The sequence below is a fragment of the Miniopterus schreibersii genome (genome assembly GCF_964146895.1).
Source record: "Miniopterus schreibersii genome assembly, chromosome: 5".
Taxonomy (NCBI): domain Eukaryota; kingdom Metazoa; phylum Chordata; class Mammalia; order Chiroptera; family Miniopteridae; genus Miniopterus; species Miniopterus schreibersii.
Window position 1 is genome coordinate 192,379 of NC_138106.1, and position 25,575 is coordinate 217,953.

The 25,575-nt window shown below is 52.8% G+C and overlaps 1 protein-coding gene across 2 annotated transcripts in view; it reads right to left on the minus strand.

Moving 5' to 3' along the window:
• The window catches only part of GRIK1 (glutamate ionotropic receptor kainate type subunit 1), a gene marked incomplete at its 3' end in the record, with an annotated part of 189,967 nt that overhangs the window by 21,753 nt on the left and 142,639 nt on the right, over positions 1-25,575 (minus strand). For both annotated transcript variants that reach the window (XM_081138307.1, XM_081138306.1), the window contains exons 8-13: positions 22,440-22,547; positions 14,628-14,741; positions 12,033-12,236; positions 10,904-11,127; positions 4,946-5,064; positions 1,222-1,439 (exon numbers count right to left, since the gene is read on the minus strand). In XM_081138307.1, coding sequence (XP_080994433.1) covers positions 1,222-1,439; positions 4,946-5,064; positions 10,904-11,127; positions 12,033-12,236; positions 14,628-14,741; positions 22,440-22,547 — 987 coding nt within the window. The remainder of the gene's footprint in view (positions 1-1,221; positions 1,440-4,945; positions 5,065-10,903; positions 11,128-12,032; positions 12,237-14,627; positions 14,742-22,439; positions 22,548-25,575) is intronic.

The window sequence follows — 25,575 nt, forward strand, 5'->3', positions numbered from 1 at the left end:
AATCGAACCCTCAACCCTTTGGTGAGCAGGCTGGTGCTCTAACCACTGAGCATACCGGCCACGGCACAAACCCTAACTCTCTACATTACTCTGCTTTTTGATAACCCCCTGGGGGGACATTCACTCTTAAAGTAAGTTTTGAGTAATAGTTGTTAAACTAAATTTACGACACAGGCGGTGGCTATTTTGGTGAACTAATCCTGTCACGCAAGCAGAATGTTCACTCTTTCTTGCCCTTAGCTTTTGTTTCTAAATTAATATTCTTCAAAACTTTTCCCACTGAATCCTGGGGCGGCACCTTCATTTATGGTACTTTGGGTGTGAAACTTGGCAGAGGTGCAGTTTATTTTGGTTACACCTGCTGTTTTCATTTCCCCCCCCAGTTGCCTCTTACAGGAAGGCTCCCGCCCGTCTCTCCTGAGCCCAGCGACTCTGAACGGATGATTCAGGCTCCGTTCTCTTTGGGGGTAAAGCAAAGGGCTGGCTCTGCCATCTCTCTAAACCTCCCTGGATCTATTAAAACCCACCTTCCCCCCGGGAGCTCTAGGACCTGAGATTTAACAATAAAAGCACTGAGGCTTATTCCATAAGGAAGGCAGACATCCTTTCATTAGAGACGGGAACAGTGACATTCACGTGACCCTGAATCTGCATGGGCTCGAACTCAGTTCTCCTTCGGTGCCTCCGGAGGTGCTCAGGCCCCTGGAGACCTCCGGCCTCGCTGGGCGCTCTGTCCCGGCTGCTGAGACCGCACGAGACTGGGGTCTCCTGGGACGCTTCTCGTTCTAATTCTCCAAATAAACATCCCTATCAACACGTTTACTGGTTACCTGGGCCTATGTCACCAAACAGACTCACATATTCTGGCTGTCAGAATTTCAGATGAAGGGATCTTTATTTTTGTGGGTTCCATGCATGAATGGTGAATTAATGGGTCTTAGACTGTCTTCAGAAAACAGCATTTTTTGTCCGTCTCTGGTATAAAGGCAAGAGAGGATCTTGAAGATGCCGAGCTGCTGATCCCTGGTCTGAGTGCGTTAAACTGGGAGTAGAGGAACCAAAGACATTGCTTTATGCTCACTGCTGGGGGCACATGGTCATTAAAATTTTTATATTCTCCCCAAAAATGTGCCCAATATCCCTTGTTCTAGGGGAGACTCCTGCAGTCCCCGTTCCCCTCCCCCAGCACGGGATGGCGGCCGAGGACCCGCCGTCTCTTACCTTGAAGAAGCTCATGGTCGAGCCGTCCCTGACCGCCCCGTACTCGATCTTGGTTTGCTTGGCCAGGTCGTCCGCTGAGTCTATGGGGGACTCCATCCTCTCCACGGTCAGGAAGGCGGCCAGGTTGGCCGTGTAGGACGAAATGATGATGAGGGTGAAAAACCACCATATGCCTCCGACTATCCTGGTGGAGAGGGCTCTGGGCATCAGCTCCGAGCCTGTGGTGGCAGCACCAGAGGGAGAGCGTCAGGCCGGTTAGGACAGGGAGAAACGCACGACTGAGCCAGCCTAGCGGGTAGGACGCGCTTCTGTGGCATAAAAATTGTAAACCCATCGAAGACGCCATCAAAGAGAGGCCTTGTGTGTACGTAAAATTGATGTATTTTTTTTTAAAAGAAAATGGATTTTTTAAATTAAAATTTAAATGATCCCTTATCATGAATCACTCCTGCTGCTTAAAGTGTAATTTATGAACACTTGACGGCAATAAGTGGTTTTAACCCTGAGATAATCTACGTCTAAAACTTACAGGGTTCACTTAGCTGCTCTGTCTTGAATTTGTTGGCTTGTTTTGGTCGAAAAGTCAACCCCAGACTTCTGGCCTTTTATTACCGTCTAATGTGCATCTCACTGTGTTAAATAAACGGTTCTATGTCTTTGTACAACTATAAAGCTTTGAAATGCTAACGTGTTTTTGTTTGAGGTTAAATATGTGAGAGCCTCTCAGAAGATTAACATGTTATACCGTTTATCTCATGTGCTTTAATGACGTTGGGATTTTACAAATCGAGTTGGGTAAAGATGCAGGCAGGCTTGAGAGAAGAGGAATCATTTTTTATTGTCTTATTTTTAGAGTCAAATTAATTTTTTCTAATGTAGAGTCTTACTTGACTGAAAAGACTATATTCACTGAAAAGCATAATTCTGCCCTTAAATTAAGTGCTATTTCTCAAAGTTTAGGCTTCAAAGATGGGCTGTTTCTCAGGTGAAAGGGACCCTTCTTGGTAAAAACACACATTGTACAGTCGATGACTCCTGGTTATTTGTAAAAGATAAAATAGAGGCAAATAACGTGTTTACCAAGAAAGCCCTTCTCTCTGAATGACAGGGTGTGAGGGCCGAGTTTTCTGACAATGCGGAGAAACATCTTTGGAAATTCTCTGGCTCAGACACTGGGTCCGACTGGGCTATGGGGCCTCCGTAAACCCAGCAAGAGGATTCAGAGGGGCAGGGGGCGCAGGCAGAGCTCGCTCCAGTCACACCGATCCCTGGGTGGATTTTGGCAAATCCGCTTGCCTAAAATTCACCATCGGTTCTGCGCTCAGCATTTCCTCCCTGAACTTGGAGGTGTCTCAGAGTTTATGTGACCATTTAAAACACCCAAGTTAAAAAACCCAAAGGGTTGAAGTGCAGCAGGTGAGCCCGGCAGCGTGGTCAGCAGGTGAGCATCGAGCTGGGATCCAGGAGATTGCGGTTCGATTCCCGGTCGGGGCACATGCCCGGGTTACCGGCTCGATCCCCAGTCGGGGGCGTGCAGGAGGCAGCCGATCAATGACTCTCATCACTGATGTTTCTCTCTCTCTCCCTCTCCTTTCTTCTCTCTGAAGTCAATAAAAACACACATATATATTTTTTAAAGTATAGCGGTGAAACCTCTGGTCTGAAGACTCTTTCACTATTCTGATTGTTTTGTAGTTCATGGTTTCAGATAGAGGAAAATTGGAGTTCAGCTACCTACAAATAAATGACTTTATGCTCAAGTCGAATCTATCCACAGACACATACATATTCGTCGTGGAATCAAAGCCAGCTCGAGGCTCTCGGCGAGCAGGTCAAGGCTGACAGAGGCTCTGAATTAACGGATGTTTCTTCTCAGGATATTAGTTATCTTTGGGCTGGACCCTCTTTTAATGAGCTAAATAAACATTTCACTGCAGTTGCATTTCCTTCCTTTGTTTTTTTGTTTGAATTTGGGTGTATAATATTACACAGATTTATAATAGTTTCCACTAAACTGCCTCCGAGGACTTGGTGGGAGAGTTTGTTGCTGTTGTTTTAATCTTGTGGCTTAATGGGATTTCTGTGCCTGGGGTGGGTGTGTTTACTGCCCAAGGTTGCCTCGTATCTTTGTACTTAATTGACTGAGCTGCCTCGTGGCAGCGGGATGTTATTTTAGATCTTTAGTTGGTTATCATTAAAATAGCATTTATTTCATAAAATAGCCATGGGAAATAAGCAGTAGAGCTAATAGGTATATTTTCTTAGCTTGTAGGTATAGCTTTTCTGCTGTAAATTCACCCTTGTGTTATTTGGATGCATTCATGGAAAGGTAAGGTTTCAGGTCCATTACTTATATAATTATGTTTTATACAACAGTAGAACTGGACAGACAGATGGAGAACCAACCGTTGCCAACTAATAAAAATAGTATAAATTCACACCTATCACACTTAAAATACGTATTTATACTTTTGGATAAAGTTGTCTTGGGAATTAAAACATAACCAGTAGAAAACTACTCAGGTTACATTTTAAACCCTCAGTAGATGGTACGAGTTACACTTCTATACATTTCACCGGGCTTGTTATTTTCACGCAATTTTCTGAACGTCTAGGGAACCAGGGGCCGCACCTACACCTGCTTAGCCGCGGTCACATGAACCACGCTTGACTCGCGGTGAGAAGAGTCTCCCACTTACCTCCACTACTGGGTATTTCCACACGGGGACAGAATACGGACGTTTCAAGCGGTATAAGGGCTCCCTCATGAGACGCCTTGGGGCTCGCCCGTCACAAACGTGGTTTGTCCCCAAAAATGTAGACACACGTTAACAGCTGATAGCACAATTTTGAAAATGAAATGTATGTTAATAAACCTGCCTTTGTAATTATTCAAAGTGTGCGTATACATTTTTGGGTGACACCCTATGGACCCCAGTTAAATTTTCCTTTTCCAACTTATTTTGCAGCTTACTGTCCAATCAGCAGGTGTTGCAAACAGAGCAGCACCTGTGACCTGTGGTTTCCTTCGATTAATGTGTTTAATCTGGGGAAGCACTTTCCAGGCGGGACGCCCGGGACCAAAGCTGAGGAAAACCCACGAAAGAGCTAGATTTCCTCCAAAGGTTGAAACAACTCACTTCTCCCCCTTCCAACAACATAAAAATCCCCCCGATTATCAAAATGTGTAAAATACGTTGTATTTCTATGGTTGGAGTTTCATCTCCCAACCCCTCCCGGTGGCTGTTGCTCTACCCGGTGAGGGAGCTTCGGAGAAAGTCCCCTGGGAGCTGAGATGACTCCCAGTCGGTCTGTCGGAGTGGAAATTAGGTGACGGTTTTAGGAAGACTGTTCAGTCAACTTAATTTTCAAAGGCACCAGCTCCACTCCTCTCAAACCCCTGACTGGCGGGGTTACGGCTGAAAGGAGGAGACTGGTACCTCCGTCCAGGCAAATCTGCAAACAATTTCTCAGGTGCTTTTTTTTCGACTCCCCTCTAGGAAAATTTGCATTCATTGCTTGAGAGAAGCCTTATTTCAGACACACAGCAAAGAAGTTCCCTTGGGCCGCACTTTTGGCTCTGCTATGTCTGGAACTGCCCAGGAAGTCGGGGTCTATATTTTAATTCCCACGACAGCCCCTGAGCCCGGCCTCTGCGCCCGTGGAGTTTACCGCGCGGAAGCCCGTCCGCAGACCGTGGGGCGTGGGGGGGCGGCCGAGGTACCTTGCTGCATGAGGGCTCCAACTCCGAACCAGAAACTGTTCAGCAAAGTAAAATTGTTCTCCACCACGTCCGAGTCGGGGTTGCAGGGGTGGGGGTTATACCACTCGTAGGGCGTGAACCTGTGGTCAACAGAGACAGTCCATCAACGTCAGAGAAAGACACCCGCTGAGCGATGCGGAAAACCCAGCGTCACCCCGAACGGCGGCCACGCTCACGGCCGGCCAGCCGCAAAGGGCCGTCAGGCGATTCAACTCACCCAACTTCTCATTCTAGGTCCTCAGACCCACGTCTGCCGGGCTCTTCTGAGCCGACTCATTTTCATTTTACGGAACTAAATGGACCATAAAGAAAGGTTCACTCGCTCCCAGTGTTCGCCCCACCAAGTAGCCACGCCAGGGACACACAGTGGTCGCACCAGCTACAGCGTGGGGACGCCGTGTGCGGGAGATTCGAGGACGAGGGGACCTGCCTTCAAGGGCGTCCGTGGACAGAAGCTTAAAAGGGACCTACGCGGTCTGGTGAGTTTACAGCGCATCCACGGAGCTGCAAGGCTGAGCAAAATTAGTGAACAAAAGGAAGGTCTGGGTTTTGGAGTGATTAGTATTTTGGGGCAGTTCATATAAATAAAAGTCACAATCCTTATATGAAGAGACAGAGCTTAAGCTTCAAAGTGTCCCCACCAGGCGGAGGGGGTCATTAGTGCCAACTCCACAGCACGTCCCACCGCAGAGCGTCAGGTTCAGAAGCCCTCTTCGGGTGTTTGTTTTTTTTAAAGATTTTTTTATTGATTTTGAGAGAGAGAAGAAGCGAGAGGGAGAGTAATGTCGATGCGAGAGCGTAACACTGATCAGCTGCCCCCGCTGGGGATGGAGCCACAACCCAGGCACGTGCCCTGATGGGAATCGAACTGGCGGCCTTTTGGTGCTTGGACGACGCCCAGCCAACTGCACCACACCGGCCAGAGCCCCTCTTCAGCTGCTGTTACCTTAACTGTTTTCAGGATGGACTGTGGTCACTTGATCGCCAACCCTGGTTAGGAAGTCGGCCTTGAACGAGGCACTTAACATCTCTGGCCTCAGTTTCCTTAGCTTTAAGGAGAGACTCCAGATGTTTCTGAAGTGTGTTAACATAAAAATCTGGGGGACTTAATAGGTTCTTCTATCTTGCCAAGGGGCACTTATGGTTCCAGAGACATCAGCAAACGCTGCACAGAGTGATCCGGAGATGATTTAAAACGCAGGAGCTCTCGGCACAGAGGCTCAGCGCATGAGCAGGAGTGTTGGCGTTACCCCGAAACACCATCGCACCGGGGGACGCACGAGTGCTCCCCAGCCACCAGGCAAACCGCAGGCTGGGCACTGGGGGCGAGCGGGGTTCAGGAGACTCTGTCATCGATAGGAAAGGGCAGGGCACAGTGTGAATCACGCACAGGGAGCTGGGCAGACAGCTCCTCTTAGTGAAAAGCCACCTCGCCAGCCGGTGTGGCTCAGTGGTTGAGCACTGTCCCTGCACCACGAGGTCACCGGTTCGACTCTGGATCAGGGCACATGCCCGGGTTTCAGGCTCCATGCCCAGGAGGGGGCGTGCAGGAGGCAGCCGATCCATGTATCGCTCTCGCTGATGTTTCTCTGTCTCTCTCCCTCTCTCTCTAAAATCAATAAAAAACATATTATTAAAAAAAAAGAAAGAAAAAAGAAAAGCCATCTTCTAAGCCCCAGACTCCTGGAAGGTACAAACTCTGCTCATCAAGTGTTGGGGGGGGTGAAGCCTCACCAGTTACCCCACTTGATGGCACCGACCCCTTGCCCACAGCTGCAGGGCACAGTGAGGTAGGTTCCTGTGAAATTAAGCGACAATGCCAGGCCAACACATTTTAATTACTGTTTCAGCACCATAATTAAGTTTTGAATTTATACACTCTCCTAACCAGAGAAGTGGGCTGAGCGGAGGAAATGAACACCCATGTTAATGAACCTACTAATTGAAGCAATACGCGGACGAAAGATGCCGTTGCTCGAACAATACCATCGCCGCCTGTACCGTCACTTAAAAATATTAATTGCAGTACATGAGGAGGCTTATGCATTCAGGAGGAGTTTTTCCAAACAGGCCGTAAACCCGGCAGCCACGCGCCCTGGTGTCGGCATTTCTCCCCACGGAGGCTCTGATGGGTGAAGGCCGGAGAGCTCACCACCTCCCTCTCTGAAGGCCCCACAGTGCTGCCCTTCCAGACACAGCCCTGTAGGTGCAACAGGCTCCCTGCGCCCAGATGTAGGAATTTCAGCCTGAAATTCCCAAAACCTGCCTGAGGACTGCCGGCCTCCGAAGGTCCAGGGGAGAGTCTCACACGGGAACTTCGCCAGCGACGTTCTGAGCTGCTGACCCCGATCGATGCTGGTCTTCAGCAACGTGACAGAGGGGGACACCTGGGCTTGGAACCTGTGTCCAAACCTGCGTATGGCCCTGGCCGTGTGGGCCAGCGGTTAGACGTCAGCCCGAGTTCCAAAGGGTCCCAGGTTCGATTCCTGGTCCCGGGCACACACCTGGGCTGCAGGTTCAGTCCCCGGCCCCAGTCAGGTCGAGTGTGGGAGGCAGCCAGTCGCTGGGTCTCTCTCATCCGTTTCTCTCCCTCCCTCCTTCCCACTCTCTAAAAGTCACTGGAAAAAACACCCTCGGGCGAGAATGAAAAGGAACCACAATAAACCTTGCCCATGAAAGAGCAGCTTTACATTAAAATGTAAGGGTTCCTTTTGCCTGGCGTTTACAGGGAGACACAAAATGATCATACGGAGGATCTTTAATCGAGGACTCTTGACGGCTGGGAGTGGACGCTGGGCTTCACCAAGGGCAGGAGATCTGCCAGCTTTAAAGGAGGGAGCTCTACCCGAACCTCTGCACCGGCTGGGTTTGTGTAACAACCACAGCATGACAGCCCCGGGTCTTCTCGATTTCCCTTCTTGCCAGATACTAACTTAAAAATGCTTATATTTAAGACCACAAACATGTATCATAAGATATACGCGGAGATTATATCTGGATTGTTAGTCTATTTAAATTGCGTGTTCATAATAACAGGCATCATTTCTCGGGTTAAATGTTTTTCAAAAAATAATGTGAAAACATGTCAACCGCAAAACCCAAACACCGGCGTGCGCACCTGTGACAAGTCAGCGCAACCGAGACTTTTACGTAGTTCCCTTGAGTTTGTGCCACTGACGTTTAGCCTCATAAACCAGTCGGTTCAGCAAGTGATTTTTAAGCATCTCTCTAGCGAGCGCATTAGCCTACACCCAGGGACGCTTCAGTTTTCCTCTTTAAAAGGACTTGAAAGGATACACTTCAGAGCACAAAGTCAAAGCCTCCTGGAGAGAGACGATTACAAGGTTAACTGTTTCGTTCCTGGGTCCCTGATGGGAATGCTAATCGCAAGGTGGTGGCAGAGCCTCTCTGAGCTTCTCCGCGTGGAGGGACCGAGCCCACGTCTCAGCCACGAAGGTGGGAGGTAGAGGGGGGCTGGGGAACCTACTCAACCAGGAGTTGCTCCAAAACCTACTTAGGGGCTTCAGGAAGAGCAGCAGGAATGGGGTCCGAGGTGTGGAGAAGGCGATGCCGCTGAGAGTGGACGCGGGGACAGGCGCCTGTGCCCGGGGGGGGGGGGCACCCTCTTTGTTTCTCCACCCGGCTGCCTCCAAGTCCGCACCTGTGCAAACACCTCCACTTGCTCTGGGGCCACAGGGGACAGTGACGTGTGGTGACCAGAACAGCAAGGTAAACGGAGGAGAGCTTGTCTGTAAACGGTGCTGTCGGTGAGCAGAACTGGGGGGGGGGGGGTACTGATGGGGGAGGAGGCTGCTTTCTTAATAGAAACAGAAAGAAGTCAGAAAATGTAGGGATGTGGGTCCCCAAGAGCTGATAGAGAAACAGACAAAATAAGGAGGGGAAACTACGAAATGTTATACTATTTTGACATAATCTGGTGACAAAAATCAGGCAACTTAAAGGCACAGTGGGGGTCAAGTGTAAAGGGGCACCCTCGACCCGTGCGTTTGTGAGACCCCTGGGTGCTGCTGACCCGTTTTCTCCCACTAGCTGTGACCCAGGGGTGTGACCATGACAGGGTTTCTCACACGATCAGCATCTCTGCCGCCTCCAGGACAGAGCAGAGCCACGGGGTGCGGGACTCACCCCTCTGTGCCCTCCGCTGCCTGGGGCCTCCACTGTCCCTGACATCACCCAGCAGCGTGGGGCCCAGGGGGGAGGCGTCCGCAGGAGCCGACGCGAGATTCCCCGTTCACCGTGGGAGGCACATCCCCTTCGGGTCGTCGTTTACTCGCTGGCCATTCTAGGCTCTAGGACTTTCAGCTGGGAGCCAATAACGAGAACTGCTCCTCCAGAGGTAAGTGACTTATCACTTAAAGTGCGACATCTAGGTCGGCATCTCTAACCGGCCACAGCACGGCCCCTCTCCTCGGCGCTGTTGACCTCTGGGGGCGACTCCGGGTTGCAGGGGCTGCCCCAAGTCTTGCAGGGTGTTTAGCAGCATCCCTGGCCCCTGGACTCTACCCGCTAGGTGCCAGCAGCGTCTCTACCCTCAATTACGACAACCAGACAATGTTTCCAGAACGCTGTCCAACGTCTCCCTGGGGGACAAAGTCTCTCCAGGTTGAGAACCAAAGATCTACGGCATGAAACCACCCACGGGAGCACTACTGTCAACCTACTCCTTCCTGAGTGAGACGTCCGGGAAGAGAGCTTTGGTCGTTATTTAAAGGTAGTTCAGCATTGGGCTGAAATTTGGAAAACAATCTGGGATTTGGGAATGTTACACTTTGCTAGATGTGGAGAAAAACTAGCTTCCTGCTGATGTGCAAACGCCCACCTGGGAGCACACCTCCCGTTAGTGTGACTGTGTCTCCTCCTGAATCTCTAAGACCTTCCCACCTGGGCTATTTTTCTAACCTTTCTTTGTAATTACATCAGGGTAAGAGTTACCTGGCATTAATCAAAACCAGACAGTGAGCAACGACACAGAGCTGGCATGGAGAGCCATTTCTCTTAGAAACTCCTGGAGGAGAAACCAGAATTGATCAGGGAAAAAGTTCACCGCATTCTGCTGAAAGATGAAAAAGATTGAAAACGAGTGGGAGACATGGAAAAGCAATTATTTTTTTTTTACATGGCTTATCCAGGGATATCAAATGTTCAAGTCAGCAGAAAGATAAAATAGCTGCTTTAAATTCAGCATCAAAGGTATTTAGAAAATATAATCTATGGAAAGGTGCGGAGGCCCTTTGAAGAACTGTGTAGAGCAGAACAGTTAAATATAGAGTTATCTCAGAAAATAAAGCCTAACCCGAGTCATTGGCAGCAGCGCAAATATTTCAGGCCTCCAGACTCTAGTGTAAGAAATGTTTCCTTTCACAGTTACTTCTAGAATTCTCTTATCTCTCTAATGTTTTTAAAAAATAAAATTTACAAACATTTTAGGGCCTTTTTCTTTATTCCCGAGAATGTCACAATCTTGTTTTATTCCAATGTTTCCTGTTTGCTGCACTAACTCCTAGCGAACTCCTTCCTGCTTGGCCGGTGGAATATCCCAAGGCTCAAATACACAGACAGCATTGTGCTTTTCTTCTTGAAACATTTTAGATTTATCAGCCGAGCCAGTGCTTTCCTTGTAACATAATCCCAGGGAAATGGGTCCATAACCATCTTGCCTGGAATACTGATAACATTATATTAATATAAAATTATTTTCTTACAGTCTTTTACAAGCACCTTCACAAAGAATTAGGAGGTACTTATTTGCGCCTTTATGAGAGAGACCTTGACGTAACAGAACACAGGCAAAACTAAGACACCACTTTAGAGTTCCTCAGCCGCGCCCACCCCTAGAGCCTACAGGTCAACCGAGGCCGACCCAGGTCTTGGTCGGAGTTCCGCGGTTCTCGAACTCACCTCGCAATCACGAAGAGCACACAGCTGACCCCCAAGCAGGCGAGGAGCACGTACATCCAGATGTCGGGGGACAGGGGGTTGAGGAAGGAGAAGACCCCAGGGTTGGTGCCGTTGGGCTTTCGGTAGAGAATGCTGATGCCCAGGGTCATGAAGGGCTTGGAGAAGTCGATGACCGTCTCCCGCACGTAGGTGATGGTGAGAGGGGCCACGGCCAGGTCAGCCCTCTGCAAGAGCAAGTTCAAGGTCATTTCTTAGGGCCTAGCTTCCTGGCAAGTGCCTGGACCTTTCCTGGTTCTTACTCTCAACCCCAGATGTTTCCCACACGGGAAGCTTCTGTGACAACTGGCTCTGCTATGACACAGGCTGATTCACACAGTTGTTGTCATAAAAGTGTATTTTTTTTGTTGTTAATCTTCACCTGAGGATGTTTTTTCCATTGATTTTTAGAGAGTAGGAGGGAGGGAGGGAGGGAGGGAGGGAGGGAGGGAGGGAGGGAGGGAGAAAGAGAAACATCATCGATAGGAGAGAGACACATCGACTGGTTGCCTCCCGAATGTGCCCCAACCCAACTGGAGCCGGGGATCCAACCTGCCACCCAGGCACGTGCCCTTGGCGGGGAATCAAACCCGTGAGCCTTCGGTGCGTGGCCGACGCTCTACCGCTGAGCCACACCGGCCAGGGCTGAAAGTGTACATTTTAGGAAACAGAAGCGCACACACACAGACAGACAGACAGACCCAGGCATGTGCACATTCTGGAACTAAATGAACAAAAGCGCCGCAGAATGACATCTTTGAAAAGAACACGTGAGAAAAGCACAGAATGAGCAACGTGATCCTGAAACTGGTTGGCAAGTCGTGACTCTGCTCCGAGCTGCAAACTGGAGAAGTCTCCGTTCAACGTGAGAATCGCTCAGGTTCACTCGCCCCAGAGCCTTGTGCCCCCACCTGCCCTTCCAAGTAAGCAAACACTACTTCCAGGTTTCCTCCTACTTTTAAACCCATTTTTATGATTCAGAAAAAGTGAAATATTTCTTCTGACTCAACCATTTTCTCTCTCTTTTCTTTCACTTCTCACTGTGCGTTTTGCGGACATTTGAACCCTGTATGCAGGATGCACTTTTGCTTACGTGATCTATCAGTTCCTTGACCATTCCGTTCCACTCTCCTCTGTCGTCCTGGGCTCCGTATTTGCCGTCGGGGACGAGTGTCACATCATAAATGAATCCCAAAATGTTTGACAACTCCTTCAGGAGATCGAGGCAATACCCTTCAAATCTGTCGTTCCCGTAGAGCGGCTTGTCCGACTTCCTGTACATCACGTAGGGTTCCTCCTGCAGGACGCAAACCGGACACGGGAGCCGTGTTACGGCGGAAGGCGGGATTCATTCCCAAGCTCCCCCCAGGGCCAGGTGCCATACGGCATCTGAAAAGGATTTCTGAGACACGGGAGCGCCGGGACCAGTCACCCACCTCCTCCCACGCTCTGCAGAAACAGGACAGTCCACGTGTTACCTCCCCCCTCCTGTCTCCAAAGGACGCCTGAGTAAAGGGTGGGACGGAGCCCTGTCCCGTGTGCACTCCGCCCGGCGGAGCGGGGCGTGGGGACTTCCAGCGCACGGCCGCCCCCCGGCTTTCATCGGAGAGCTTCGCCTGCTGGCAGGAGGAAAACCCAAACCAGCTAAAAACCCCTTGTACCTCAAGTTCCTGAAAATTCTTATTCCCTTATCTCTCGGCCAAAGTTGGTCTCAGTTTCACTAGTTATGCATTTTTGGTTGGCTTCCTTCAGGGTGTCTTACTTAAGGAGTATTTCTGTCTTTTTTATCATCAGGTTCATTTTCTGAATTGAATCACCTGAAATCTTACAGCCGCCCATTCTTTGCTTACGCACCTAAATGATAAATCCCCGATTCTACGAAAAATGGGCATTTTCTTACTACCATGGACCTACCACCTCCATTCTCACTGGACTAATCAGAATTTCATAAAATTCTATTAGTTACCATACCGCTGACCTGTCCTTTTACTTCTCCTCATTATTGCACTTTTCTCAGATATTTTAGACCCATTTAGGTTTCTCCTCAAACACGCTGATGGGAACAGAAAACTCTGCATTTCCAGGAGGCAGCGGCAGGGAAGTAGTCACCAGAAACACAAAACAGTTTTTATTTTGGATGAACAAGTCTCAGAGGTTAATGATTTTAGAAATAAATCGGTCTGACATTAGGGACTGACTCTAAAAGTGGAAATGTCCGAAAGTAAAGAATTTAGACTTGGCCACTCCAGCCCTTTATCCCGTGGGTCGGGGCTGGGAAGGGGGAGGGGGACACCTGTGCAGGTACAGTGGCTGGACGGGTGTGTGGCCGGGGTTCCAACAGGAAGCGGGAAGCACCCCTACCTGGGCTTTTGAAGGGTGGAAGGTTCAGGGGCTATTCACCAAGGAGCGAGCAGGGAAAAGGGAGCCCAGGACGGGGGTGGGGGTGTGGACCCCAGGGACCCACCTTAGGAAGTGCTACCACTCAGGGCCGGGGCGGGTGGGGCAAGCATGCACCTAGGGTTCCGGGCAGCTGGGTCTGGGAGATGGATCACTCCTGGGACAGGAGCCATGGTCGTGGAGGAGAGTTTCCGACAAAGCCAACGGGAGGCAGGGGAAAAAATCTCCTCACGTGTCGGCCCCACTCTCCTGGCATCTTGCCACAGCCTCGCTTGGTGGAAGCCAACCAGCCACCGGAGAGCAAAGGGGCCCCAACTGAGACGGCTGGAGAGTGGGTGGAGCAGAGCTGATCTCCAGAAAGTCGTTGGAAGCTGATCATTCAATCCCATCTTAGTGTGGTCGGCTCTTAGACAGACACGAGCAGAGCCAGGACCACGGCCAGGTACAGAAGGTCGCCAGGGCGGAAAGCCCCAGGTGCCTAGCAAAGGACAATTGTAGGGCGGGACCTCCCCCCAGGGCGGCCTTTCCTCCCCTAGCACGTCACTGGTCATGCGGTTTGGACCCCTGACCTTTCCTCCCTGGAGATAGCATCTAGGCCCCAGTTGTATCTCAGCTCCAGGCCCAGAAAAGCAGCAGAACCAGCCTCGGCTGACCCAGGACCAGCTGCACTGACTAATAACCCCCTGCCCTGGCGCCGACCAGTCCATCAGTGGAGACCACAACCTGAAAGGACCCACCTGGAAAGCTGCTGAATATTCTGAGACCTTCCCCTAAAATCTCCACCCTTAAAACCCTCAGGGTGGTGGACCCAGCGCTGTTCCTCCCGGGGACACGGCTTCCCTGCCCCTTCCCCTTTCCTCCCCTCCCAGGGGTGTCACCTTTACCTGCCTCAGTCCCCAGCTCCAGGGGCCCTTCCTTTACCTCTATACCTTGTTTCCTCAGCCCACGTCGTCTACAAATTACTTCTTCCACCTGTGTGGTTTTATAAATAAATGTCCTTATAGTTTTAGTCTTGGCTCTGAATTCTGTCCTAGCCAGACTCAGGTACCGAGGTTGCTGAACCCAGGTCCCGTCTGACCCCAGTGGCCAGACACCTGGTGTGGTTCCCGCCACCAACAACAATAGGGACATTCAAATAGGGACACGTGCTCTCAGTAACCCCATGAAAACCAGAATCTGCGGGCAGTGGTTGGCCTGGAGAGGACAGCTGAGGAGTCCTTTGAGGTCTAGGCTGGGGTCTGGATAAGAGAACCCTGGGTGAGACGCCCCAAACCCCACGCAGCCCACTTACGAGGATGGTGGTGACGATGAGAGTGCGGTTGGCCAGCGCGTCGGGGACGTCGTGGGCCCCGCCTCTGCGACCGCCCATCATGCTGAGCCCACGGTTAGAGTTCCAGACGCCGACCTAAACAGAACACAGAGCATCAGAGGCTGCGGGACCGTGAGGGCACTTGGGCTGGAGAGAGGCCCCTGTACCCCAGACGGACGTGGAGCTGGGTCTGGGGACAGCACAGCAGGGAGTCGCAGGGCAGGCTCCTGACGGGGGAATGGACAGCTGAGGAACGCCTGTGCGGAGTGACCTCGGGCGCTGACCGTCCTGAGTGTCGGCGCCCTGACTAAATGTCACAGGGAGACGGAAGAGACCAAGTGGGGGTGCGTGTGAGGGTGTTGGTGCACCGAGAGCCCCGGAAACAACAAACGACATCCAAGTGACTGCCCCCGTCCTTCCTCCACGCCGGCCCCGCTGTGAAAAAGTGTGGATCACCAGGAAGTTTGTTTTTTTAACTTAGAAGCAGGAAAATTGAGTTGTCAAGAACAGGGACAGTCCGGGAACCTTAACCCTTGGACGGGGCGGATCCACCCGCTTCCTGGGTGTGTTCCCGCGGCGGGAGCACCTTGGCTGGGGGGATGAAGGAGGAACGTTGCAGTCGGACTTTTGCCCAGATCCCGGCTTTGCAGTTTCCCTGCGTTTAACGTCGGGCCCGTTCACTAGCCCCGTGGTGCCTCGATCGCCTCTCCGCAAAACGGAGATAAGAGGCTTTGCTGATGATTCAATAAAGCAGCACCCGGGGGAACGACAAGCCTCCCTTTGTTTCTCTACTTGATTTACCGCCTAAATACAGCCACTGGAAGTCCATTTAGCTTGACACAGGCCTCTGACAAACGCGGCTTCTCTGAGGAAGCCTCAAGGACTGTCACGCTCGCCGCAGCGGGAACTATTTCAGCGTCACCGTTTTCTCCCACCCGCCAAGGGGGCCGGGCTCGTCTTTCCTCCGTGCCCGGAGCCTGCCCTGAAGAGGCTCCTGAGAACTGGGAGGGAGGCGGGCGGCACCCTCGCTAACCACCTGGGGGCGGGACCGGGTGTGACCAGGCCCATCGCTCAGGCGCCCGCAGGTCTGCTGCTGAGGAATCTCCCGTTTTCTTCGGCTGCCTTTAAACCCAAAAAGAGCAGCTTTGTCTTTTCTTCTCAGTCTCCACCCCTCCCGCTTGTCTGCAGCAGGAACTCTTGCTCCTAGGAAGGGAAACTCAGGCCAAACCCGCCCGGAGCCTTGGTTTTCATCCGGAGCCGCGCTTCAGGTCGGACTCTGGACAGTGTGTGCACCGGGTCCTGGCTGCCCTTCTGACCACACCCCGGCTGAGGCCCTGGGGCAGGTAAACCTGATGTTTTCCTTCAGTATTGAAAGGTGGAGCGGTAACGGTGTGCGGCCAGCTCCCTAAGGAAGGAAGGAGTCCTTCTTAATCCCGCCATGAATGTCCTGTGCTGAGATTTACAAGTGGCACCTTGAACAGCCTCCCAGGGTCACACTCCTTTAAAAACAAACGGGACGCTGTAGACGGACGGCCGCAGCTCACTGTCGGCTCTGCTTCTTTCCCAGCCCCACTGGACGTGCAGAGGTCAGGTGATCGGAATCGGCGCCGCTCCTTCCAGCCAACTGAGACCCAGAGTCCCGCTCAGGGTGAATTTCCTCCGTAAAATCAGAAAAAGGGTATTTCTTTCCACTGTCCACGTAACAGAAGTTCCTTCTGGACCTAGACTAAAAGAGCATCAAAATGCAGGGTCTCCCCAAAATGTGCACACACTTTAACAGCTGATGACTAATTTCCACCCCTTTCCAGGTTTGGCTGATTTGAAATAATGGGTGAAGCCAGACTAAGCTTTAAACAAAGAGCATTTATCCTAAAGGCCTCTAGACATTTTTTACGGGGACACATAAGAGATGGAGTTCACGGTACAAACAGGCAACCGTTGACGCATTGAGGGCCCGCAAACACCGCACGAAGTCATTCCTGATGTTGGCGATTCTGCTGCTTCGCGTTACCAGCAGGGCCTGGACCAGAAGGGTCCTCAGTTGGAAAACAGGGATTGACAAAAAATTTATTTCTGTAGATTCTTTTAAATTTTGAAAATGAACTGTGTTGATAAACACCGACTTTATAATTGTTCAAAGTGGGCATATGTTTTTGGGGACACCCTGTATGGCCAAGGTCAGTCTGTTCCTGGGAAGTGGATGGTGTCACACAGTTTGCAGGACCTCGACCTTCTGCTCTCACGTCTTTTAATCAGCAGAACAGTGTGTGTGTTTTAAACCCGAGCCCATCGCTCTTTGCCTAATTGAGGCGAATGAACCCGCCAGCGACTGAATGTCTGTTTCAGAGGAAGCAGGTCCCCCGAGCCCTGTGTGTGTGTGGGGGGGGGGGGGGCTGGTGTTAACCAGGTGCCCTGATGTTTAGTATTTTGTCCACTGACCTTGGAGGACGTCCCAGGAAGTGGGACCTGTTTTCAGAAGGTTTTACTAAACCAGGCAGCAGTGGTTGACCAGTGAGATGTGGTGGAGGGTGGACCAATATCTGTGGGGAGAAGCTGCAGAAGGCACACGATGTGGTCCCGTCACCCTGCGAGTGGCACGCGGAGCCCCCATTGCCACCAGGACACTGAGAGACGTGCCCAGGTGACATCAGCAAACATTTTTTAAAAAAGTGATGCCACCAAACTCTGCTCAGAGTGACTAGTCCCATGTTCCAAACCTGGGTTGTGATTCCCACAGACGGGGGCCCCGGTGCTGAGGGAGAGGAGCATCTGAATAAACAAGGGGTGCCTCTGTTTCTGTATCGTGAGCCTTCTGAGCAGGTATTTCAGTGACGGGCGCTGCAAAGTCGCAACACCTCCCCTTTGGGAAGGATTTCATGTGACCTGATCTGTACAGAAAGGGTCCAAGTGAGGGGGGGCTGGACCTGGAGTGTGATGGGGGGAAAGGTGTGCGATGGGGGGAGGGGGTGCGATGGGAGGAAGGGGGTGCGATGGGGGGAAAGGGGTGCGATGGGGGAAGGGGGTGCGATGGGGGAAGGGGGTGCGATGGGGGAAAGGGGTGCGATGGGGGGAAGGGGGTGCGATGGGGGAAGGGGGTGCGATGGGGGAGGGGGTGCGATGGGGAGGGGTGCGGTGGGGGGAAAGGGGTGCGATGGGGGGAAAGGGGTGCGATGGGAGGAAGGGGGTGCGATGGGGGAAGGGGGTGCGATGGGGGGAAAGGGGTGCGATGGGGGAAAGGGGTGCGATGGGGGAGGGGGTGCGATGGGGGAAGGGGGTGCGATGGGGGGAGGGGGTGCGATGGGGGAGGGGGTGCGATGGGGGGAGGGGGTGCGATGGGGAAGGGGGTGCGATGGGGGAAAGGGGTGCGATGGGGGAAGGGGGGTGCGATGGGGAAGGGGGTGCGATGGGGAGGGGGTGCGATGGGGGGAGGGGGTGCGATGGGGGGAGGGGGTGCGATGGGGGAAAGGGGTGCGATGGGGAGGGGGTGGGATGGGGGAAGGGGGTGGGATGGGGGAAGGGGGTGGGATGGGGAAGGGGGTGCGATGGGGGAAGGGGGGTGCGATGGGGAAGGGGGTGCGATGGGGAGGGGGTGCGATGGGGGAAAGGGGTGCGATGGGGAGGGGGTGCGATGGGGAAGGGGGGTGCGGTGGGGGGAGGGGGTGCGGTGGGGGAAGGGGGTGCGGTGGGGGAAGGGGTGCGGTGGGGGAGGGGGTGCGATGGGGGAAGGGGGTGCGATGGGGGAGGGGGTGCGATGGGGGAGGGGGTGCGATGGGGGAAGGGGGGTGCGATGGGGGAAGGGGGGTGCGATGGGGAAGGGGTGCGATGGGGGAGGGGGTGCGATGGGGGAAAGGGGTGCGATGGGGGAAGGGGGTGGGATGGGGGGAAGGGGGTGGGATGGGGGGAAGGGGGTGGGATGGGGGAGGGGGTGGGATGGGGGAAAGGGGTGCGATGGGGGAAGGGGGTGCGATGGGGGGAAGGGGGTGGGATGGGGGGAAGGGGGTGGGATGGGGGAAGGGGGTGGGATGGGGAAGGGGTGCGATGGGGGAAGGGGGTGCGATGGGGAAGGGGGTGGGATGGGGAGGGGGTGGGATGGGGGGAGGGGGTGGGATGGGGGGAGGGGTGCGATGGGGGGAGGGGGTGCGATGGGGGGAGGGGGTGCGATGGGGGGAGGGGGTGCGATGGGGGAAGGGGTGCGATGGGGAAGGGGTGCGATGGGGAAGGGGTGCGATGGGGAAGGGGTGCGATGGGGAAGGGGGTGCGATGGGGAAGGGGGTGCGATGGGGGAAGCCTCCTCCCTGAGGTGGAGCTGTGCTGGGGGTTGTGTCTGTCCACAGTCTCGGTGCTGGCACTGGGGTCACTGTCTCGTGGGTGAGGGGTCATAACACAGAACACGCAGCAACACGCCACAGTGTACACGACTCACAGTGGGGGGGGCAGCAGGAAGCAGGGGCACCAAGGTGCGGACAGGCGGGAGGGGGTGACTATCGTAGTTTAGTGACAAGTCAAGGACAGGGCCCCCATGACTTCAGAGCCTGCGTTCCATCCCTGGGAGACCAGCGTGAATTAATTTCACACGAAGTGCCCAGCCTCCAGCCGGCTGGCGTAACAAGTTCCTCTCTGGGTGCCAGGCAGGCTCGGCCACTTGTCAGCAGTGAGATGGGGCTGCTTCGCCCGTGCCCTCGGTGGCCTCACTGACGATGAAAATAAAGCTATTAACTCTGTGGATTCTTTAAACCTAAAGGGGGCCGTTTCTGAGATCATCTGCTGAGTACGAGACGTGCTGTTTGGCGACGGGAAACTGTTTACACTTTGTTTTCTAACAGACAATCCAAAGGACGGACGTGAACCTGACGAGACTTCACACTAAGCACCTGAAGCAACTTAAGGCCCATCTGTCAGTCTGTGCATCTCTCACAAGCCGACTTAGAGACACAGGACGAGGGCAGGTTTCCTGGCCCAGGTGTTTCCATGTCTAGCGTTTGCTTATATAACATCCGTGCACATTCCTTGTAAAATAAACTAGGAGATCGTGGGTGTTATAATTTATAAGCTGATCTAATTTTCCTTCCAGAGTCTCTGATGTCTGTCCTCTGGAACTTGTTCTGGAACAAGCGGCGAGGGGAGGTGCGGAGCCAGCACAGGAGCAAAGCTGGCTCCCGGGGGCCTCCCGAGCGTGTTCTCGGCGATGACTCCGCGGGAGGGGTCCCGGCGCCCGAGCCTCGGCCTATCTGACTAGTCTGATGGATCAAATCTGTTGCTTTCGTGCCCCTCAGGGAAAGAACTGAGACAGAATGTAAATAGACCAGTGTGTGCCTGCGCTCGGTCCTAACAGAGACGGAGCCTGCCCCGGAGAAACAAAAATAATGTCGGGGAAGCGCTGAATCCATCATTATTTAATCCAGTGCGAGCCTGCTTTCAGTTCCCCGTCATGTTGTTGAGAGACAGCACGTTCAGTCACCCCGCCGGCCTCGCCCAGCACCGCGCTCGAAACCGCAGCCGGAGAGCCAGCTACGCCCGGGAACCTGGGGGACCCGGCGTTTCCCTGGATACCCCCACCCCAGATTTCCTGCAGATTTTTTCCGAGTACAAACCTTCTTCCACACTTTATATAAGTGTTTAGACACGTCGCCAGCAGCCTTGGATTTCAGGGGAAAAAATAAAAATAGCACTTAATTAAAACGGAACACAGAACCCAAAGGTCTCACGGCGAACGGGGCCTCAGCGTCTCCTTCCCCACCCACGGCCTGGAACCGGGGCAGGTGACAGGTGGGCCGAGCCCTGGGTCCCACAGAAGCCCCTCCGCCTGGCGGGCAGGACAAGGGCCCGGTTTTCACTCCCCTTCACGCACCAAGAGGGTGGGTTAAAGTTGTTTTGAACACGTCCAGTTATGCTGGAGACGTACAGGGTCTTCATCAGACCTTGGGAAGCCCTGCCCAAGGCATCTGTCACCAAAACCCGTCACTCGGTCGACACGCAGGCACACGTGCACACACGTGCACACACAGGCACACACATGTACACACAGGCGCACGCGCACGCACTATTCTTAGGCGAGCAGAACGCATTCCTGATGACTTAGTCTTCGACTGTGGGCTTCCACGCAGAACAAACCTGAGCGAAAGTGGGAAGTGGGCCGTTTGTCACAGTTGCGCTTGGTCGGGGAGAGGCTGCCAGGGAAAGGCTGGCGTTTCCTCCCGGGGCCGAGGGCGGTGGGCGGCTTCCCCACTGCCCGACGGCCCGTCAGCCTCCCCGGGAACTGACCGGTCGCCGGCAGAGGGACAGTTACTGCCAACGGTGAGGAGATCAGGAAGAAATGGAGAAAACGGGCTCATCTAGTGTGGTTTTGCCTTTGATGGAGAAACGCCAGCGAAGGCGCGTCGCGCTGCGGAATCACCAGCTGTGGATTCGTCGTCGCTGCCTTGGGCCCCCCCCGTCTGTGCTGGGGAGAAGCCAGAGCGAGAGCGGGGCGCAGGCAGAGCGAGAGCGGGGCGCAGGCAGAGGAAGGGGGAAGGAACACGCGTGCAGCATTCGGCCCACGACGGGCCCTCTTTGCTCTTCTCTTGTTCCCCGGCCCACCCCACATCCACGGGGCAAGGCCGATGCCTTGTGCTCCCCTGAGCGGGTTAGGCTGTTAACAGACGAGGGAAGACGCCCCTGGGGGGAGGGACAGGGGGGCGATTTTGAACCGGGAAACCTGCACGTACACTGTTCACTCTCAAAGCTGCAAACTAATTATTTCCCTCGAACGTTCGGCACCAGGGGTCAGCTGCTGCTACCTTCAGCCTAATTGCTCTCTGTTTGCTTTCATTAAGCTCTTGGGGGGTGGGCATCGTTAGAACCTAAAAGCAAATGCGTCCCAGTTAGCAAAACCAACAAAACAGGAAGGGACAATCCATCTCGTTTTAAAACTCAGCCCAAATATTTCAATGAAGTCACTGCTCCCCAAAGACAGACAACCTTGTCCACCGAGCACAGCTTCCTGCCCACAACAGCAAAAAATAAAAATGTTAGACTACAGAGTGTTGATGTTCGGATGATTATTTGAGGGGTTTCAAATCTTTTTTTAAGTTTCTAAAGGGCAAAACCTTCACATTATAAGCATTAATTCCAAATTACAGTTGTGAATACTAAAATTGATATAATAAAATATACCGAGAAGCCAAATTCTATTTTATTATTAACTAAATAGTTTACGTCTGAATTGCTCTAAATCGTAACAAAAATGGAACTTTAAACATTGAGAAAATTGAGAATCACAAGTAAAATAATCCTAACATCAGAATCCAACATTAAAATACATTTTTGGCATATTTCCTCCTAAAACCAAAGATGCAAAGTTGGTTTGCCCTGGTAAGACTATTCTATGCTCCTTTATTTTGTGCCTCAATCACCAGTCTCACAATGATGTGCAATTAAAATTAAATTCCGAGTAACCCTTGGATACCATTCCAAAGATCCATTGTTGTCAGCCTCTGATTTTTTAAGTTAATTTTTAAATCCTTAGAGAAATGGAGCTAATGACACCCGCCCATCGGTTATATATGTCCCAACGTAATCTCGCTTGCTATATAAACCACGCACTATATAACCGCTCATCAGCGCTGCTATTAATAACACGTGTAATTTAAGACTACAGCATATCAACATCTGTCTGCAGATCTGGAGTGAGATCGGAAAACCGGCGTAAATGAACACGTCGAGAGAACCATTTTTCATCCCCCGAATTGTATTTGCAATTAAAATGCCTGAGCAGTGCTTTAAATTTATCTCTAAATTTATTATCGGGGAGGTTACCTTCTCCGTTCCTTCCTCTTTGAGACTAATAATGTCCAGGTCAAAATCCTTCCGTAAGCCGTCGGTCTTATTGAAGGCGATCCGCCCAGTCAGGCCGTCCCACCGAGCCTGTGGGGAAGGAACGCGTCGTTACCACACTGGCCACGCTCGGCACACCCCTCAGCCCCTCCGCCTGCAGCCACTGGGCTCCATCCCGGAGCCATAACCGTGGCCTCGGCTCAGTAAGCCCATAGATAGCACCCCCCCCGCCCCCCCGCTGTTTTATTAGTGCTCCTTCGCCTGTCAGCTTCACATCCTAACGTCAGTCGGATCCGTATAGGACCAATCCAGGTGGGCTGCATGCAAGAGTGACTGTCAACTCGTCTGCACAGCGAGTAAACAGAGTCTGGGGGTCACAGCGTCCGCTCCCCAAGGTCCTCCAAGAACGCCCCAGGGGAAGTTCCTCCCGCTCCCTTTTAGTTTCCTCTGTGATGAATTTTTAGGGTGTCTTTTAGGGTGACTTAGGCCTTCCAATGTCATTTGGCCATTCTATTAATTTCCTGTGGCTTCTCTAGCAAATTATCGTAAACTTAGTGGCTTCAGACAACAGAAATTGTTCTCAGTTTTAGGGGCCAGAAGAAGCCCTAAATCAGTATCTCTGGCAAATCCAAGTGTCAGGGGGTGTGCTCCCTGTGGGGGCTTGAGGAGCCTGGTCCCCACCTCTTCCCTCCAAGCTCGGCCTCTGGGGTCACACGCCTCCCTGTCTGGGTCACCGTGTCCCTGGAGGGCAGTGAGGCCGATAACCCAGGAAAGTCTCACGTCTCAAAAACCCTTCATTGCATCAGCCACGCAAAGTCCCTTTTGCCACAAAAGGAAACATTTGCAGGTTTGGGGGATTAGGACGCAGCCTCTTTTGGGGGCCCCTGTGCAGTCTACCCCCTGTGCCAACGTTGGTTTAGGAACTAACCTCACAGCAGTCTGCCTGCCCATCGCACTCGCACTGGGCACCTTTGGGGGCTTCGTGCAGACAACACAGTGGCCCCGGAGGGGCTGGAGCTTCACTGGTGAGTTTGGAATGTTGTCTAATTCGGGCTGATTTACACACGAGGATGAAGGAGGCTCGGCCCTCTGTGTGCACGTAGCTGTTTTTTCCCCTCCTGACGGTACCAAATTCATGGGACACGTGTAAGACATAAGGAAGATTCCTGCCCGGCTGGCGTGGCTCAGCGGTTGAGCGTCAACCTAGGATGCAGGAGATCGGGGTTCGATTCCCGGTCCATCCCCAGTGGGGGGCGTGCAGGAGGCAGCCGATCAGTGACTCTCATCATTGACGTTTCTCTCTCTCCCTTCCTCTCTCTGAAATCAATAAAAAAATTTTTTTAAAAAGGAAAATCCCGAAGAGTTTGTGTAGACGTGTCTGTGAGGGGGTCTCCACAGGAATCCGTGGACTGGACAAAGCCGGTTGCCTCATCGCACCCCCGAGGGCCTGAGAGAACAGGGCAGAGGAAGGGAAGTTGCTCTCGGCCTCGCTGAGGCAGGTCGCCTGTCCGTGCACCCACGGGGCTCACACCGTCACCTCCGAGCCCCGACCTTCTCTGCGGGGACTCTGTCTGGGAGGCAGCACCCGGCTGCTTACAGTTCAGTAGGAACCAGCACGTTGATGGATTTCAGGGAGGCCGCAGGAGGGTGAGGACAGGATCCGCACCCGGGGCCGGGAGGAAGCCGTGTGGAGAAAAACTTCCTACCCCAGCTGCAGGGAACAGGAGAGTCAGGCAGGGACCCTGGAGGCAGCGAGAGCAGGTCTGCGCTCCGAGGACAGGGACTGGCCACGAAGACAAGCGTGCGGCCCGAGGGGAAGCAGGAACCCCAGAGGCAATCGCGCTGCCGTGGGCGGGTCCACGGAGCGAGGCAGGGTGATGGCGGGAGGGGGTGGGAAGGGCAGTGAGACCAGCTACTGTTCAACAGGATTTGGAGGCTGCCGGCGTCCTCCGGGCAACGGGCAGTGTTGCTTCGCGCAAGTCCTCTAATGCCAGGGCGCACCCCATTCTCACTGCTGCGGCCGCTGGGCACACACTGGAGAACCCCCCGGCCACACGCAGGTCCCCACGAATGTCCCGCATTGGTGGCTGCGAGCCCCACGGAATCCAGCCCACCACCGACGCAGGGCTCCGTCAGGGAAACACGGGAAAAATCCAAACATACACACACAAAAGTAAAAAAAAACACCCCAAAAAAACACCTCGGTTGTGGCCACACTGGGGATTGAGTCCTGGGCCTCAAAGGAGGACCTTGGAGGTCAGTGTGACCCCAAGAAGAGTAATAGCAGCCAGGGCCTTGGGGGGAAAATCTACTTTTTCAGGGCAAGCCAAGGTTTTGAAGAGCCCATAGACCCCCTCTGCCTACAACAGAAACCCTTCTCCCGAGGGCTGTGTTAAGATGCGTTTCCCTAGAGGACCCACCACCCTGGGGTGAGCCTGTTGGACAGTGGCCGCCACGACCGAGAAAGGCCAGGCAGTCTTTCATTTTTTCCTTTATTTCTAAGTTTTGATGTTTCCATAACCCATGGAATCATCATTTAAAAACTGTTTTTCACTCGCTTTGCTCTAACCCTTTAGGGAAGCTAATTTTGGGATTTTCCATAAACCTTCTACTTATAATATCCTTACAATTTCTAACACATCAACAAAGAAATACTAGAAACCGTTGTTCTTAAAAGGCCACGTCTACGGTAAAAGCACCTTCTCGCCCCTCAGAAAAGGAGTCTGTCTCTCAGCAGGAAACCACCCGATGAGAAGGGCCGTGCCAGGGAACCTGTCGGAACGGCCAGACGTGCTTTCACATAGTCAAGTTCCCTTTAGGAAAAATAAATACACATGAGCAATCATTTTAACTAAATGAAGTTAAATGTCGAATATTACAGGAGCCTCGAGTTAAGTGCTAGCTACCTACTTGCTTCCTTGATGCTAATACATATATATATATATATATATATTTATTTGGACGATAAATATCATCCTGAAAAAGAGCTTAGAAATAAGACATTGATGAAAACGTCTGCTCTTCTCCCTTCCTCTCTCGATTTGTACCTTGGCCACGAGATCGCGCGTCTGATGCGGGGAGGAACGTGCCACGCCGCGGGGTACGCGGTTCCGCAGGT